The sequence below is a fragment of the Orussus abietinus genome, unplaced genomic scaffold, assembly GCF_000612105.2.
Source record: "Orussus abietinus isolate OABI.00-Male unplaced genomic scaffold, Oabi_2.0 scaffold29, whole genome shotgun sequence".
NCBI classification, from domain to species: Eukaryota; Metazoa; Arthropoda; class Insecta; order Hymenoptera; family Orussidae; genus Orussus; species Orussus abietinus.
Genome location: NW_019395567.1, coordinates 339788 through 359304, shown reverse-complemented (window position 1 = coordinate 359304; position 19517 = coordinate 339788). Strand labels below are relative to the sequence as shown.

General features: G+C 44.5%; 1 protein-coding gene across 1 annotated transcript; it reads right to left on the bottom strand.

The window, feature by feature from the left end:
- Positions 1 to 1030: 1030 nt before the first annotated feature.
- On the bottom strand, positions 1031 to 3796 carry LOC111674273 (sarcoplasmic reticulum histidine-rich calcium-binding protein-like). Its single transcript, XM_023433805.1, has 3 exons — positions 3758 to 3796; positions 3333 to 3677; positions 1031 to 2575 (listed from the first exon to the last, which is right to left on the bottom strand). The coding sequence occupies exons 1-3, from the start codon at positions 3794 to 3796 to the stop codon at positions 1031 to 1033; spliced, it is 1929 nt and encodes a 642-aa protein (XP_023289573.1).
- Positions 3797 to 19517: the final 15721 nt, after the last annotated feature.

Genomic DNA, 19517 nt, shown 5'->3' with positions numbered 1-19517 from the left:
CGACCCCTTCGTGGACTCGTCCTCGCAAATGTGATTTCTCGTCCGAACGTCGCCGGAACTGAGACCGAGGAAAGTGGAGGCGCCACCCCCAAGGACGATATTCCCGACAAGCGAACACGAAACGTCAGAAATGTTTATTCTTGAAGAATATAAATTTCACTGCAACCCTGGTGACCCGACACGTGTCTGCAATTTTTACTCCAGGATGCAGTCGTTGCAGGTGTCGTGAGATAGACTCTTCAGGATTAAGGTGGCTACACACGAAAGGATTATCTAATCCTCGCGATATAGACGCCGTAGAATTTGAACAATCAAATTCCAAAATGTTTCAACCCCTTTAAATATGTATTTTCTGATACTACGGAAGAATTACCTTCGAATTTATCAGTAAGAAAAAAAATTTCGAGGGTGCCTTCCCTGCGAGTCCGTATAATGTATTTGGTGCGAAACTCAGTCGACTGCATCTCGGCCATCAAAGTGTCATTCAGAAACCAAGAACGGGGTACAGGTGATGAGATTTTTATTCTTCAAAAAAGCTTTAACAAGATATACGTATAACAACGCCTAGACTGGCGGGACGAGTGTGTGGGAAGAGGTTAGGTCGCGATTACGACCATGGTCGCCTGGGATCCCCTCCGATGGCGGCGTGGCAGCAGCCAAGTGCAATGATGCGAGCTGGAGGAAGCACCCTGGACCACTCTCTGGCTAAAAGTGGTTGAGGTGTCGTCCTCATGGGGTTCTTCGCCAGGGGGGAGGGTCGGGCGACCTGGGTGTCGTTCGGGGGGTGCAGGGGGGCACGAAGAGTCGGGATGTCGGGGGTACCGGGGGCACCTGGTACCCTTTGCGCATACTATGTACAACTGGCCGGTGCACCAGCGAGGACGACGCCGGCGACGGCGACTCTGTGTGCGGTCTTTGCGTGCGGTTTGCAGACGAGAGGGCGACCCCTGGAGATGGTGGTCCGCGTCGGCGGACGACGGCTATGGGGGGTCGCCTAGGGCCATGGGTTCGGGGATGGCTGCTGGGTCGGTTATATCTGGATGGTGAAGGCACCGTGCTTGTTTTCCGCCGTGGCCGGCTCCTTGGAGCCCTTGACGACGTCAGAAATGGACGCCAGGGTGGCGGTGATCTTCTTAGGGGCCGTCGCGGATCCCTCCGGGAAGGCGTACTCGCCGTGCTGGTGTGACGCCCCGAACGCGAACTTGTGCCCATGGTGGGCATGGTGGCTGTGGTGGGCGTCGTGGTGGTGGTCGTGCTTGTCGAAGACGTGGTGATGGTGGCCTTCGTGGTGCTTGCTGTGGTGCTCATGGCCGTGTTTGTGGTGGTGGTCGGAGTGATGCTTGTGATCCTCGTGATGGTGGTGGCCATGTTTATGGTGATGGTCCTCGTGGTGCTTGTGTTCCTCGTGATGCTTGTGGTCCTCGTGGTGATCGTGATGCTCCTTGTGGTCGTGGTGGTGCTTGTGTTCGCCCTTGTGCTCGTGGCCGTGCTTGTGGTCACCGTGATGCTGGTGCTTGTGCTCCTCGTGATGGTGGTGATGGTGGTCCTCGTGATGGCCGTGGTGGTGCTCCTCCTTGTGGCCGTGCTTGTGCTCATGGTCGTGCTTGTGACCGTGGTCCTCGTGATGGCCGTGCTTGTGCTCCTCGTGATGGTGGTGATGGTGCTTCTCGTCATGGTGCTCCTTGTGCTCGTGGCCATGGTCGTGCTTGTGGTCACTGTGGTGGTCGTGATGGTGCTCCTCGTGGTGACCATGCTTGTGCTCCTCGTGATGATCATGCTTGTGATCCTCGTGATGGTGGTGCTTGTGCTCCTCATGGTGACCATGATGGTGGTCGTGTCCGTGATGGTGACCGTGCTCCTCCTTGTGCTCGTGCTTGTGGTCGTTCTTGTGGTCGTGTCCGTGATGGTGGTGGTGGGTCTCGGTCTCCTTGTGGCTGTGGTGATGGTGGTGCTCGTTCACGTGATGATGTTCATGGTGGTGGTGATGTTCGTTTTTGTGGTGGTGTTTGTGGTGATGGTGGTGCTCCCCGTGGTGCTTGTGCTCCTCGTGATGCTCGTGGTGGGAGTGGTGGTCGTGCCCATGGTGGTGCTTGTGATCCTGGTGGTGCTTGTGCTCGTGCCCGTGTTTGTGGTCGTGTTTGTGGTCATGTCCGTGTTTGTGCTCATGGCCATGGTGGTGCTTGTGGTCGGCATGGTGCTTGTGCTCCTGGTGGTGCTCGTGGCCGTGCTTGTGCTCGTGCCCATGTTCGTGCTTGTGTCCATGGTGGTGCTTGTGGTCCTGGTGGTGGTCGTGGTGGTGCTTTTGGTCATGGTGGTGGTCGTGCTTGTGCTCGGCATGGTGTTTGTGGTGGTTATCATGATGATGGTGGGCGTGGTGTTCGTGGCTGTGGCCGTGGTGGTGGTCATGCCCGTGGTGATGCCCATGATGATGACCATGGTGGTGTCCATGATGGTGGTGCTTATGGGAAGCCTCGTGGTGGCTGTCGAAGTGGTGGTTCCTCCTCTGCAGCTGGCCTCCGGTCAGGAAACTCACATGGGAAGTGGCTGATGGCTCTTCGAGCGCCTTAACGTGAAGCGAAACACGTCGAGAAATTTAATCGACGGCGGTAAACAAAATTAAAAATACATTACCAACACTCGTACATATATATCGACAGCAGTCTCAAATTATATCGAATATCGTACAAAATGGCGCACTCCATATCTCGTTTCCGTACAAAAGCCATAAACAAATCAAAGTAAAACACTAGAAATACCCTGGAGTCATAATTGACCACAGAGTGTCTCCCCGCGCCATCTGTGATTTCAGTGCAAATTAAATTTCATCTCAAAGCGTCTCCATATTTTAGCAAAAAATCCCATGAGATACTTTCTTGCATTTATCCCGTTTAAATGCGAGTCTCCCGACTACTGCAGTGTTCTAAATCGTTGCACAATTGTCCTGACACTTTCGTCTCTCATATGTGCCCATAATTATGAAAGTGGTCTAAGTCAAAATTGAAAAAAAAAATGAGTTTATAAGTTATTTCACGCCACATTATTTCAAACTAAATTAATTCAATGTAATTTCGAAAGAAAAAATACATGACTTAGACCACTTTCATAATTATGGGCACATATCAGAGCGTTCAACAGTTGTACATCGATCGAAATACGAGAACGAGGAAATTTAGGTTCTGGCCCCTGGACAATTTTTGTTGGAAAATCCATTGTTTCAAAGTGTCGGGACCATTGTTAGGTGTTTTCGGGGCTCGTGTCAAAGTTTCGGACGGTTCGGTCCAGTACTCTTTGAAAAAAGTGTCTCATTGGATTGTGGGGGGGTTTCACTTTACCTTAAGGTCGATGATGGGCTTCACATCGATCGAGCCGGGCACTGCGTTCGACTTCAGCGATGACGAGCCTAGGATCGGTAGGCCGAGCGGACTCCCGAAGTCGAGGCTCCCGATGTCGCTCAGCTGCCTCTTCTGCTGCAACTTCTCGGGGGCGGCACGGGCGGCCGGCGCCGCCTTCGCCGAGGGTTGGGAGATAGGAACCCCGAAAGCCTGCGGGGGCTCCAACTGCCTCGGCAGCCTCGCCGGACGTAGATCGAGAATCGGTTTCACCGGTTTCTGGTTCCTCGTTCTGGGATCCTGGCCCGCAGCCGCCGCCACCAGCAGGCCGAGGACCAAAATCCACGCCTGGGGAGCCAAAAGGGGTTCGTTCGTTCAAATCAATTCATCCCTCCATCCCGGTCCAAAGCTGGACCCTCGATCGTTACTCCCTCGGAGAAGACCTCTTTGCTGGATCCCGACCCCATTTACCCAAATCGATCGAGCGGGCTCGATCCGAGGAATAAACCACGACTTGCCCCCAATTTGTGACATTTTCCGACATTTTCCGACAGGACACCCTGACTACTTTATCCGTATATCAGATAATTTATTTATTAATCAATGCGAGGAATTTCCGAAATTTTATCCTGTGATTAAAACATAAGGCGACGTCTCCCTACTTTATTTGTGTCGGCTCGTAAATTAAGGAATCAGTGTGTTTTTTAATGCCCTGGTATCATTTTCAAGTGGTTTAGATAATGGCGGGCATTTTAATTTCCGTTCAGTGAATCGAAAGAACGGAAACGTTGCACCCTTTATAAGATTTAGTAAAGCCGGGAGCAGATAAACACGAGACATCAGGGCTTCCAAGCTCCTGGGGGCGGTCCTCGTCAGCCCTCGTTCCCTTCCGGGACACAATGGCCACCCGGACCACGTTCGTGTCCCTCGGTGCGGAAGGGCGATAATTTGCAGTAAATCGCGAATCTCGGAGAGGGTTTTTATCTCCCGGCCGAGTTCTTGCGGATTTCCGGCGCGGAGAGAAAGGCTTGGTCCCGGACTTTCGTTGTTGGGTCTACAAAAAGGAGCACCACCGATTGATAGGTCCCACCCCTGATGAACTCTTGTCATATCATTAACTTCCCCAGATGAACCCCAACCCTCGGATGAACCCCTTCACGTGTCTCTCGAGTAACTTTCGTAATTCGTCCCCAAGAAAAAAAAATGAAAAAAAAATATTTCATTAACTCCAAGAAGAATTATTTGACCCGAAGAAACATCAAATGAACTATCACGATCCCGAAGAAACGTTGCATGGAATTTATTCCAGTTCATTTCCGTCGCGTAATTACTCCTCGAATATACGTTTCATCGGTACTATTCAAAGAAATATTTCCCTGGTTAATTGGAAATTTTTTATTTCAGGGTATTTAATGAATTCCCACCCCCTGTCTTAGAATGGACTGTCCGAAGTACCTCCACCAATTTTTCTTACTTTCTCGTCCTGGACTCACCCCTTTCGTTCACCTATGGATCAGTCCCACTCCTTGACTTATTTGATATAAATGAATCCCATTTTTTTTCCAGATCGATCCTCGTTCATGGATCGACTCCCTTAAGATCTTTTCCCCTCCTGAGGATCAACCCTTCTCCCTCGATCTCTCCCTCTTCGCCTCCAGATCGATCAACCCCCAATTTTGGACTCTACTGAATTTCAATGGCACCCTCTCGGCTCTCCACCCCCTCGAGATCGAGCACCGAGCTCACTTCCGGCCGGAAACGGGGTCGCGAGAATTAACGTTAAATTTGAGCGCAATTTCGCGCACCGTCGGGGCGATTACAATGGTGCTCCCATTCTTCTGGCCCGGAAGGAGTAAAAGTGCGCCCCGGCTGTTGCCCTCGAGATATCCGACTCTCGTTCAACCGGGAAATCTCCTTTTCTACGGGAATTCTATTTCGTTACTTGCTCGGGACAAGTGACGCCGCGCTGTTATTACCCGCCTTTCCGCGGAATTCACCGCCGCGAAGAAACGCGAGGAAAGTAGTAAAATGGTCCCTGGCTCCTGAAGAGCAGGGAACCGGAACCGGATGTTGGCCACCTCTAACTATTTTCCGCTAAACGGTTTGTATACGCCGTCCCCCTTTTTTCCCATTTTTTTTCACCCTCCCATCACCGGAGTAATCGGATTTTTAATTCTCGCTTCCGCGCGAGGAACTCATTTTTTTAACCCCCCTCCTTTCCCGAGGAAAAAAAATTCATTCTACCAAACCGCAGGAGTAGAGAATAATTTATTGATATTTCTTTGTTGCAATCTCTGCTGAATATCTCATGCGACAGATTTTTTTAAATGTCTCGTAGATTTCATTTGAAGATATGTGCCCATAATTATGAAAGTGGTCCAAGTCATATATTTTTTGTTTCGAAATTACATTGAATTAATTTCGTTTGAGATAATATGGCGTGAAATAACTGATAAATTCATTTTTTTTTTAATTTTGACTTAGACCACTTTCATAATTATGGGCACATTTATCAAAGATTTTCTGACAGTCTCTATGACTTATTTGGTTTTCATCATTTATGCACATGTATCAATATTATATATTTCTTTTTCCATTTATAGGTGGAATGGAAATGCATTTTTTTACTTTATGATTGTTAGAGGTTCAATGAACATTTTTCTTTTTTTTCCAGTTTGAGGTAGAAGGAATTTATACTTACATACTTACAGGGAATACGAATTAAGAAATAAAAATCGAACCAAATGGGGATGTAATTTCTTGGTTATTCGTGGATAATTTCTATATTTATTTATCTGTGAGACGGTTTTGCGGTAATTTTCAATGTGTAGTAGAGTTTTTCGCGGATTTAGGAATTGTTTGCCGTTTTAGCTGCAATTTTCAATTTAAGGGGTCGTACTTTTCGTGGTCCATTTTCGGATGCTGTCGCGAATACACCTGCCATCTTGAACCCGCGATGCATTCTTCGCGAATGGAAATGCCCGTGCTTAATAACTTGGAATTTAATCAGGGCAGGGAGAATTTATGCACAGGATCAGGACGCGTCCTCGGGCCGAGGGGTTAGCGTTATTTCTTCCTTGGATGGCTTGCTTTTACGTTTAATCGGGATTAATGACTGGACAGGGTGGAGGATGTTCGCGTTGAGGTTAGAATTTGCGCCATTACGACCGGAGGAATGGAAAAACATACATTAAAAAGAAAAGTCCTTTTACGGCGCTTAAACATGCAGATCCACCCTTGAGGAAATTCAAGGAAAAATAAAGACAAGCAGATTTCGCACCGATGTAAAATCTCCCCCTTCTTGAAGAAATTTTGCAAAACCTTGAAATTGAATTCGGAGCCATTTTGTGAAAAAAGTCTTGGGAGGATTATTTTGATCGACCTCTTTTTTTAATACCCCACTGAGGAGAGAAATACATGAATTTTTATGCAGGGGTTGGAATTAAATTTAACGTGGATGTCGGATTTATCACCTCAATTTTCTGGCTCACGTGGGGGGATGAAAAATGCACACCCCTACCGAATGACTTTCCCGGGATAAAAACCACCCGCGTGGCAATCGTGGGCATTATTAATATTTATCCCATAATTAATACCCGCGAGCCGACTTGGGGGTGCTGGCAGTTTCAGGGTGCGCTAAATTCATTTCCCTTGGGGGCGAATTCGTGTACGTGTACGGTTCGCGTTCTCCGCAGGTTGCACTGTGTTTCCGCAATTAGCGGGGCAATTAGCCGAAAGTCTCTTTATCCCGGAATCGCGCGGTTCACAAGTCCAGAATTCGCCCTCGAGCTATCGATCAAAAGATCGATTGGAGATCATCACTCGGTCAAAATCTCATTTCGAAATCGCGAGGTCGTCACAAGTCCCAAATTCGCGTCCAAGTCCCGGATAAAGATGATAATTCGAAGGATCGAGATAACGTGAACGTCAGATAATCGCGAGATCTTTTAAATTCACCCTCGACCCATTAATCAATGAATCGATTAGCGCTTATCACTCGGTCGAAATCTCATCTCAAAATCGCGAGATCGTCACAAGTCCCAAAATTGCGTCCAAGTCCGGGATCAAGATGAAAAATCGAAGGATCGAGATAACGTGAACGTCAGATATTTCCGAAATCGAGAGATCTTCTAAATTAACCCTCGATCCAAAGAATCGATTAGTGCTTATCACTCAGTTAAAATCTCATCTCGAAATCGCGAGGTCGTCACAAGTCCCAAATTCGCGTCCAAGTCCCGGATCGAGATGATAAATCGATGGATCGAGATAACGTGAACGTCAGATAATTCCGAAATCGGGAGATCTTCTAAATTAACCCTCGATCGAAAGAATCGATTAGCGCTTATCACTCGGTTAAAATCTCATCTCAAAAGTGCGAGGTCGTCACAAATCCCAAATTCGCGTCCAAGTCCGGGATCAAGATGAAAAATCGAAGGATCGAGATAACGTGAACGTCAGATAATCCCGAAATCGGGAGATCTTCTAAATTAACCCTCGATCCAAAGAATCGATTGGTGCTTATCACTCGGTCAAAATCTCATCTCGAAATCGCGAGGTCGTCACAAGTCCCAAATTCGCGTCCAAGTCCCGGATCGAGATGATAAATCGATGGATCGAGATGATAAATCGATGGATCGAGATGATAAATCGATGAATCGAGATAACGTGAACGTCAGATAATTCCGAAATCGGGAGATCTTCTAAATTAACCCTCGATCCAAAGAATCGATTAGCGCTTATCACTCGGTTAAAATCTCATCTCGAAATCCCGAGGTCGTCACAAGTCCCAAATTCTCGTCTAGGTCCCGTATCGAGATGACAATATGTCGATTCGTCGGCAATTATCCCTGGTCCAATAATTCGGAAATCCCGAGATCCCTCACAATAAGCCCCGAGTTCGTCGTTTATGTCTCTGATCGATCGATAGATCGGCGATCGACTTACCCAGGAGACCATGATGCCGTATTCGGGTGCAGCCAGCAGCGAACAACTGGATGCCGAATCTCAGCGGCGACGTACTTTTATAGAGAGTACTAGGCTCTCGGCACTTTCTTCCGTGCTAAGCACCAATGTCGTTTACGAGCCCGGCTAATATTTTAATTGTCGTCATAATATCTGCCGGACCGCGACGGAGCCGCACAATAATTACGTATCGCAACACAATCGCCTGGATATTTCGTCCGTAATCGTTACGAGCCGCTGCGACTTCCTATCCGATTCCTGCAGATTCGAATGCCCAGGGCGAAGCGGAAGTCGAGGACCCTCGCTTAGATTTTATTCCGACTCCCAACCCGACGAAGAAGTACCCGAAGGTCGGCCAATCGCAGTTCTAGAAATTTAGTTAACCCTTAATTAATTTCAAATTAAATCACGCGATTTCATGAAATTTCGATGTTTGCGATTTCTCGTCCTAATTTGACAGATTTGAATTTCACGATTTCTTTTCCTAATTGCCTAGAAGCCAGATTAATCCTCCCTAGAAATGCAATTAATAATTATTTATCCATGAATTAGGAAGCGTTGAATTTTTTTTTTCATGGAATTTCAGAAATCCTACTTAATTCATGCCTCGTGAAATTAATTTAACTGATAAAATGAGTTTTGACGGAAACCCAGATTGACCATGAAGTCCGATGAGGGCCAGTTGAAAACGGTGTCTAATTAATTCACCTCCGTAATTATACCGACCGCTGTATACATAGAACCTATGGACGTTAATTTTGATCCCGTGGCCTGACCGTGTTGACCACAAAACCGTATATTTCGGGCGAAAAGGCCCGACATTAATTCCGGAGCTCATGTACACATCGAATTGGGGCAATTGACAACGAGCTGCAGCCATTCAGTCGCGGATAAAAATTCCGTATCAATCTCGGTGATGTGGATTCATGTATACACCGAATCGGGGTAATTGACGCCGCGGTACACCCATTGAACCGTTCCTAACACACGAGAATCATCCGCGTTCATTCCGCTGGTTTAACCTCACCTCGAATTGCCACATAACAATTTTAATTCCCGAATGAGCATTAGCAGTTATCGCCTTTAAAATTCCAGCCCCTGAACAGCGCCGCCATTTGCGTTTAACATTTATTTACACCCCTCCAACACTCCTAAGCATTATCGGGAAATGATTTCTTCGAATGGAGTTTAAATCCGATGCCATCGCATCGATCGATCACAATCTGACTGATCTGAATATCACAAACTGATAAAGTAAGAAATCGAAGCTACATGGTAAATTTCTTTGACTCCGAAGAAACAATTTCCTTGAATGAGCAACATTTTTTCTTTCACAGTTCAGTGAAATGAAAATATGTTTTCGCACCTAGGAAACCATTTATTTCGACAGATTGAATTAAATGTTCCGCCGTCGTTTTTTGTAATTAAACGTGTTGCGGTTCTAAAGAAATTCCCAAATATCGATTCTTTGAACGAAAGGCCAATATTTCTTCGGGGTAATACATGTTCCTTTTGGCAAAGTCGAAAATTTCACCCGAATGAGCCTTGTTCAAAGACATTTTCTCTCAGTGCAACACTTTTTATCGCTTTATTATAGACGTGGGTTTTGCAACTCCACTTATCGGATGCAGGAGCAAAGTTTCGGAACCAGAGACAGGGGTTGGTTAAGTCAGGGGTGGGTTGGATACTCGGCTAAACCTTTAATCTTAAATACGCCTTAAACTCCTTAAACAGCTTAATAGCTTTGAAACAGAGATCGCAAGTGTGCTGTCGCTGTGGGCGGAATAATCAAAAGTTGATCGTGCGCGAGGCCCGGGGCCGCCATCTTGGATCTGCAAGCGCCGATTTCCCGAAACTTTGCACTTGCGGCCTCACATCATTATAGAAGTTGCGAGAGGGTCTAATTATCGTCCAATTATCTGACTCTGCTTCTTTTAGAGTTAGTCTCATACAAAATATTGTAACTATCACGATTAAGCGTGCGCAACGGCGGCGCCGCCATCTTGGATCTGCAAGCGCCAATTTCCCGAAACTTTGCGCTGCGGCATTGCTTCGTTAGATAAATTACGAGAGACCGTCCAATTACCGATTTTGACCCTTTTCAAGTCTAGTTTATTCGTAATATTGTAATTATTTAGTAACTTAATGCCTCTTCGTGATCGTTTGCGTTTAATTTCATGTCGCGTCTTCGTTGGGGAAGAAGAACAAGATGGCGGCTGGTAAAGATGAAACGATCGCTTTGCAGCGATTCGGGATTAACTTTCTTTTATTATCCGTTATTCCCCAATGGGGGGGACGGATATTTTTATGCGGTGGATCTTTTTTCCCTCATCGAGAGGTTTTCATTTCTCGAAAAAACGAATGCTCACCTCGGCGCTTATGGCTTAATTTGTTATGGCTCTTTTAACTCGCGGGGCCACTAAGAAACACTCCGATCCCATCACGGTAATCATCATAAATCAGATCCTCGTTATCTACCCGACCACTGTATTGGCTTACTAAAACTTGGCAATGGCCATTTTTGATTTATCTACTTGGGGTGAAATTTCATATCTCTAGACATTTCCCATAAGCATCGACCTTATTCGCCCCCCAGAAGTGACCATTTTCTATACTCACGCTTCAAAAATTAAAAAATATGTATAATCTATAATTTTTTTTTACATTTGCCAAGTCCATGTCAATTTTTTCACGTCGAAAGAAAATACTTTTTATGGCCTTCCGTTTTACCAGGAGTCGCGGTTGCGTCTCTGACAAGATCATGAGCCCCGACTAAGCGTCACGTCTCTTTACTCCAACTATAGCTCTCCCGGGGATTAATTTTTTTTTGCAGACTATTGAAATTTACTGTACTTTATTAACATTTTTTTATTCATTTGAGACCAAAACTGTTGTAATCTGTGAAGGCCTTCGTGAGTTACGTCGACTTAAAGTTTTCGTATCGAATTTTTATTTGTATCTTCTTCATGGAGGTCCATTTTTTTCCAGGCCCACGGAATCGTAACGCCATCATTAGTTCGAGGAACTCTAAAGGGATGTAAAGCATAAAAGAGGAAGACAACTTCCGGGGCGCATTTCCGCGAAACTTCTCCCCTAAAACACTCGGTGTTCATCCCTTCGGCTCACACCTTCATCCCTCATCTTATTTATTCATGGTCTTAGAGCGGCGCCTCGTGACGGATCTCTCTTCCTCTCGTTACTCCGCCGAACTTTTTTTACCCCTGAGATACCGCTGGCGGGGGGTGTTCACCCCAACAGGCATTAAATTTGATTGTGGTTTTAAAGCGTAATTCCGGCGCGGATTAAAGCGGTTCAGGCGGCCGCAAAACGACCTGTTGAAGCCGTCGCATTTGAAGCTTCCACGTTCCCTAACCTCAAAAAAGACACCCTCGAATGTTATCCACGCACACCCCTCTGAATAAATATCCAGACACCCCTTTTAATAGACATTTGGTAATCCGGGCACCCGGAAACGATCCGCACTCCCTGCTCTCGATTTCCGCTGTGCGGAATTACCGCTGACTATTTTATTTCCCTTTCCGCTTGCAACTCGCGGCTTTCCTAAGAAATCTGAAGAAATTAACGTTCAAGTATTTCTCAAGGGAATAAAGCTCATTTGTGTGTGTGCAAATCATCGTGTGTGTATTTATTTTCCATTTATTTCGCATTTGGAATAAACTTAGGGATATTACAGCAATGGGATGTGTGCGTTTAGTTTCCGCTGGCCGAGGCACGCACCTACCTGTGTGCGTTTCGCACTTTTCCGCAAGCGTATATGCGTTTCCACACACTGTGTATGCGTTTCCGCACCCAAAGAGGCGGCAGGGTCGCCGTGTGTGTATTTATTTTCCATTTATTTCGCATTTGTAATAAACTTAGGGATATTGCAGGAATGGGATGTGTGCGTTTAGTTTCCGCTGGCCGAGGCACGCACCTACCTGTGGGTGTTCTTGCAATTCTGTGTGCGTTTTCGCACTTTTCCGCAAGCGTATATGCGTTTCCACACCCTGTGTACGCGTTTCCACATTCATGTGTGTGTTTCCACGCCAATATGGGCGTTTCCACGTTGACGTACTTGCATTTTCCCATCCGTGTGTGGGCTTCTAGATCCATTTACACATTTCCGCGCCCTTGTGCGCACTTTTCCGCGTTTACGTGCGTGCGCGTTTCCCGGTTCTCCTGGAAATTTATACCCCACGTACCGGCAGTATACTCGTGGTCTTACGTTTACGTTTCCGCAGGCTTGAAATCCTCCCGTAGCAGCTACGTAAGCACCCTAACAATGTCTTCCTAACGACTACGTAAAACCATCGATACTGCGGAAAGAGGCGGCAGGGTCGCCGAGAGATTTTCAGCTGCAGCTGCTGCAAAACCTCCGATCGTCGCAGCTGAAATTTCTATCTCGAAGCCGCGACTCGTAAGAACTCCAACTGTTAGGGCGAAATTGCAAATCCGCGGAACTGCAGCTGACGGTGACGGAAAATTCCCGAATTTGCGTAAAATCCCAGCTGCGGCTGCGGAATGGAAAGCATGAAAGAGAAAGAATTCGCCGAGGTGCACCGAGGAAAAAAGAAGTGCATCGAACCGAAGAAATATTTCCTTAATTCGAAGAGTAATTATCTAACTCGTTAGAAATTGTCACAATTACGAGGAAATGTTGCGTTTAATTTATTCGAGGTCGTTTGATACAAATAATTATTCTGCGAATGGACATTTTTATCAGGGTGGAAACTGCAATCGACGTGTACAGTATAACGCTGATAATCGATAGATGACCGCGGATTCCGCATGCGGATATTCCAAGGAAGCCTTCTACACCTGCCGCAGTAATTCCATGGCAACGGAAACGACGCTTATATCTTGACAAAGTGGGATTTATTTAAAAAAAAAAAGAAATTGTCTTTGTTAGTGCTGGATAAGATAACCTTAATCAGTAAGAAATTCGAGGGGTGACTTTTTAAATTTTAATTCCATGTAATCAACGATGTTTATTAATATTACTGGCATGCTCATACGCACATGTATTGTTATTTTTACATATCACTGGCAATGTGACTTTGAAATTAAACAAGGTGGTATTTATTAACTTCCGGAGCCACGCACCCTCGCGTGTCGTAACTTGGAGACATTTTTCTTTCCCTTATCAGACCCTTTCCCTTATCCTGAAAAAATTCCGTGACGGACTTATGGACATTCGATACGCTAAGTGCATTAATGTGCGTGTTCATTAATGGTAATGAGTAACTTTGACGGCTCAAAATGATAATCACCGTAGAAAAAGCACCTTGAGGACATTTCTTTCCCTTATCAGTCTCCTCTTACCCATAAAAAATTCCGTGAAAAATTCCCGAATCTTCGAAGTTTAAAGAGGAAATACGTATGCGTTCATGAGCGGTAATGAATAATTATGACAGCAGTTTTCAGATATTTTTCATTATCAGCCCGTTCTTAGGCTGGAATCATTCTGCACCGGGTTTATGAATATTCTATGTGAAAGACACATTGAAGTTGCCTTCGCACCTTCGTCGATGTGTGAGACGTAAACCATAATAATTAATGGCAATACCGTACATAGGGGGTAATTACCGCGGCAAAAATTGCAGCAAAAACTGCGAACGGCTTGTCGGCTGGAGAAGGATTGCGGATAAGAGATTATTACGAAAAGCGTAAGAAAAGTTTATGCCCTCAGAAATGTGTGACATTATCCGTAATGCTGCTCGACGAGTCGTAGCCGCACCGAAGACATTAGGTTTATTTGCAAAGAGACCGACAAGTGCGATTTACGGTGCCGGTCATAAGGTAGATGAAGTCTTCTTCCTATTTACCAGGAGAAAGTATGGACAGGACGGATCAATGGTCCGTGGAATATAAAAAAAAAAAAGAGGACGTTATCGCTCTTTCGATCCGATTAACTGCTGGAGGTGTTGGGCTTTCCCTGGAACGCTGATAACGACATCCGCTATCGATTCCTATACCGCATATCTCATGTATTTAAGGTGATATGAAAGTGGCGTCTCTCGTTCGTGAAACTTTTCTCTCCGACCTGGGTGCACCGAAATTGTTAATAAAAAAAATGAAATTTCATGGGTGCCAGGACCTTCCTCATAGCCTCCGTTTTCATGTGATAACGCTTGAAATGATTCACTACATGCAACTCGAGGAAAAGTTTCACGAACGAGACCTTTTCCATATCACCTTAAGGTGAAGTGAAACACGTCGAGGAACTTGATCAACGTCGATAAAGAAGATTTTTCTAAATGCCTACGTTGCCGAGGTTCGTTTTTATATTGACAGCTGGGTCGAATTATATTGTGTATTGTACCAAATGGCATATTCCACCTGTCGTTTTCGTACAATAATTATAAAGAAATCGAAGTAAAACTCCAGAAATCCTCTGGATTCGTGCCTTCTGGGGCCCTAATTGACTGCGGAGGGACCCCCTGCGCCATCTGTGATTTCCAGGTCAATTAAATTTTCACTCCGAGACCTCGTATTCCCATCGTTTTAGCAAAGAAGCGCATACAACACTTTTTTTGCCTTTATCCCGTTCAAATGCGAGTTTTCGATTACCAGAGTGTTCTAAATTCTCGTAAAATTGTCCTGACCCTTTCGATTCTCATATCAGAGCTTTCGATAATTGTATATTGATTGAAATATGAGAGCTCGACGCCATTTTGGTTCTGGTCTGGAATGAGTTAAAAAATGTTTTTGAAAAATCCAAATTTTCAATGTGTCAGGACAATTCTTAGATGATCAGGAGTGATGTGTCAAAGTTTCGGACAGTTTGGTCTAATACCCTTAAAAAAAAGTGTTGTATTCGAATCGACTGATTTGAAGGATGTTTCACTTCACCTTAAGTACATAAAATGAGACAAGTGGTGAACTAAATTTTTCAAATATTTAATTTCCCGATTATTAATCCTTTAATTTCCCGCATTGTCGATGATTGTCCGGTTGTCTTGGAAATTATTTCCAGTGCGTAGGCTTTTCTTTTTCCTTTTTCCCCCCCAAATTTTCGGAGAATTTATTTTCTCCGCCGTAAAAGGCAGTTTCGCCCGAAAGTACGTAATCAAACAAGATGGCGGCGCAAACGGGGAAGCATTACGGCGCTAGTTACTTTCGGTCGGTAAACTACTTCGGTTACTTGAACGCGAAACTTGGCGAGAGAGTGTTCGCGACTCTTATTAAATTTTTACTACTCGTTATAAAGCTTAATCCTCCCGTCACGTCCAGCCAATCCCATTATGGGCGTCGCTTGCAAATATGCCGGCGTGTCCATAAATATGCATAAACCATCGGGCCGAAAGTTCGCAACTTCTGACAAAAGGGAATAATTCTCACTTTCCGGTGCAATATCTCTCTGGGATATATCGTCGAACCCCTTGGACGTTATTACCGAAAAAAAATTGTATTAAAATGTAATATCGAAAATGGTGGCAAATTTTCCAAAAATCTCAGATATGTCCCTCATTTTTATTCCCAAGGGCCTAGCTTTTGGGGGGCTTTCAAATCGACTTTAAGGTGAAGTGAAACACGTCGAGGAACTTGGTCGACATCGATAAAGATTTTTCTAAATGCCTACGTTGCCGACGTTCGTTTTTATATTGACAGCTGGGTCGAATTATATTGGGTATTGTACCAAATGGCATATTCCACCTGTCGTTTTCGTACAATATTTATCAAGAAATCGAAGTAAAACTCCAGAAATCCTCTGGATTCGTGCCTTCTGGGGCCCTAATTGCCTGCGAAGGGACCTCCTGCGCCATCTGTAATGTCCAGGTCAATTAAATTTTCACTCCGAGACCTCGTATTCCCATCGTTTTAGCATAGAAGCGCATACAACACTTTTTTTGCCTTTATCCCGTTCAAATGCGAGTTTACCGATTACCAGAGTGTTCTAAATTGTCGCAAAATTGTCCTGACCCTTTCGATTCTCATATCAGAGCCTTCGATAATTGTATATTGATCGAAATATGAGAGCTCGACGCCATTTTGGTTCTGGTCTGGAATGAGTTAAAAAAATTTTTTGAAAAATCCAAATTTTCAAAGTGTCAGGACCATTCTTAGATGATCAGGAGTGATGTGTCAAAGTTTCGGACAGTTTGGTCTAATACCCTTAAAAAAAAGTGTTGTATTCGAATCGACTGATTTGAATGGGGTTTCACTTCACCTTAACACTCAATGTTTACCGACGCCTCGTTCTGCATTATTAAGGTAACGATCGCGTGGGTTAAAATTTATCGACACTTCGCTCCTCCATAATTGCCCGGCTCGTTTAATTGTCTGTAAATGTTCATCCTGGGGGACTTTATTAGCCCGGCGCAATAAAGTTGCCTCTTCATCTCCGTATTTACCCGTGGCTACTATTCGTCCGGCCGTATCCACGTTTATCGCCATTTGCGCTTTAGTTTCATGACCACCCCGGCCAATGGCGGCACTCCAAATTTCTCCTTTCTAGACGTTCTTTCATTGCTTACTTCGTCTCGATGCTTCCGGAAACTCGTATCATCCGTTACAGTTTTCATGGCTTAAGGTGAAGTGAAACATCCTTCAAATCAGTCGATTCGAATACAACACTTTTTTTTAAGGGCATTAGACCAAACTGTCCGAAACTTTGACACATCACTCCTGATCATCTAAGAATTGTCCTGACACATTGAAAATTTGGATTTTTCAACAAAATTTTTAACTCAGTCCAGGCCAGAACCAAAATGGCGTCGAGCTCTGATATTTCGATCAATATACAATTATCAAAGGCTCTGATATGAGTATCGAAAGGGTCAGGACAATTTTACGACAATTTAGAGCACTCTGGTAATCGATAAACTCGCATTTGAACGGGATAAAGGCAAAAAAAGTGTTGTATGCGCTTCTTTGCTAAAACGATGGGAATACAAGGTCTCGGAGTGAAAATTTAATTGACCTGGAAATTACAGATGGCGCAGGGGGTCCCTTCGCAGGCAATTAGGGCCCCAGAAGGCACGAATCCAGAGGATTTCTGGAGTTTTACTTCGATTTTTTTATAATTATTGTACGAAAACGACAGGTAGAATATGCCATTTGGTACAATACACAATATAATTCGACCCAGCTGTCAATATAAAAACGAACGTCTGCAACGTAGGCATTTAGAAAAATCTTCTTTATCGACGTTGATCAAGTTCCTCGACGTGTTTCACTTCACCTTAAATGTAGAAATTGGAATTATCACGATGCGTAGTTTATAGGAGATTGATTGGAAATATTAAAGCGAAGCGAGGTGAAATTGAATTGTACGTCCATTTTGGCAAGGGAAGAGTGAGGTTAGGAAATTAGATGCCAGGCGGCCGGAAGAACGAACGGATGTAGGAAACGCTTAATATGATTTGGGACCTGCTCTCGAATGATTCGAACCAACAAGATGTCAACGTTCTCTTGGAAACTGAAGCTCTTGTTTAAGTGTAAGTAGAAACTCCAATTTGCGCTTAAGGTGGCGGACATTAATAGAAGAGGTTATTTCGGGGCAAGATGGCGTCGGTGGTAATTTCAGAAATAAATGCTGGGAAATAATAGGCCGACATCGGCTGCGCCGATCAAATCGTTTTACGAAAATGTCCGGTTGATTATGCCAATTTAATTAGCAATGTTTAATTAGCAATCGAATGATTCGAACCAACAAGATGTCAACGTTCTCTTGGAAACTGAAGATCTTGTTTAAGTGTAAATAGAAACTCCGATTTGCGCTTAAGATGGCGTACATTAATAGAAGAGGTTATTTCGGGGCAAGATGGCGTCGGTGCGAGAATTTCAGAAATAAATGCTGGGAAATAATAGGCCGAGAAAATCGTTTTACGAGAATGTCCGGTTGATTATGCCAATTTAATTAGCAATGTTTAAAAGTCACACCATCCCCGAAGGGGTTCCCAGGGGGCGTCTTTCGAAATACTCCCTGCTCGACAATTTGTACCGGAAGTTGGAAGCTTGCAAGTTTAAGTAGTTCGAGTAGTTTCGAAGGGGAACAGCGTTTTAAACGATCCATCCGAGTTCCGGTCGAGGGACATTATCTTAAAGTACTTGCAAAAACTATTTCTGACGAACGTCACTTCTTGTATGATTTTATTTAATTAAAAAATTAAATGAACGTAACAATGAAATAGATTCGGAATACATTATGTGGAATTTTGTTTCCGTAGGGATTTTGCATTTCTGGGTGTCCAGGACCTCGTCTTGAGATGTTCATTAGACTCTTATTTAAAAATTGACCGAGACGAATATCACTCCTTATACAATTTTATTTATTAATTTTAATACTAAAAATAGGTGATGCGGAAAAGACAGGAAGTATTTTCGGAGCAAGGATGAGTTTTTGGGTGTCCAGGACCTCGCCTTGAGATGTNTATTAATACTAAAAATAGGTGATATAGAAAAGATAGGAGGTATTTTCGGAGCAGGGATGCGTATCTAGGTGTCCAGGACCTCGTCTTCCCCGCCCGGCGATTTTCATTCGACTCTTGTTCGAGCCATTGCCAGGGTTGGCCGAACGATGGCAATTTTCCCCCGGACCGTGTAAATCATAGGTCATTTCCCTCGGACCAGCCAATTCCCCTAGCCTCCGGAGTACATGGCGATCCCAGGGAAATTCCACCCCCTCGGACCGACCCTTGCCGAAAGGGTTAAATTGAAAACCAGTCAATGTCCCTCCACCCCTCGCAGAAATAATCTACCAGTATCAATGGCACAATTTTTCCCCGATTTTGAAAACGTCAATCCGCCCCGCAAGCAACATTTATTTAAAAAACCATGTATCTCCCCCCTCGCCATTTGAAAATCAGCGTATAGGTTATGAAATTAATTTCCCTCGCAGAAATAATTCATAAGCAATACTCGCCCCCTTTTTGACTAATTTCAAAAAACCTCAATCCACCCCATAATTAATAATCAATCTACAATTACCATACATTACATTTATTGTTCCACCCTTGAATTTTAAGAACGAGCATACCAATGGTAATTATCCATCTCCGTCTCTATCAAGAATAATCTCTCAGGAATAATCGGTCGATTTTTACCGATTTAAAAAAAAATCTAAATCCGCTCCGGAACAATTAATAAAAAAAGGGCTATGTATAAAACGTATAGTCATTGGTTCGTATTTAAAAAAAGAGCGAGAATTCCATCATATGCAATTTTTCGTCTNGCAAAGAAGCGCATACAACACTTTTTTTGCCTTTATCCCGTTCAAGTGCG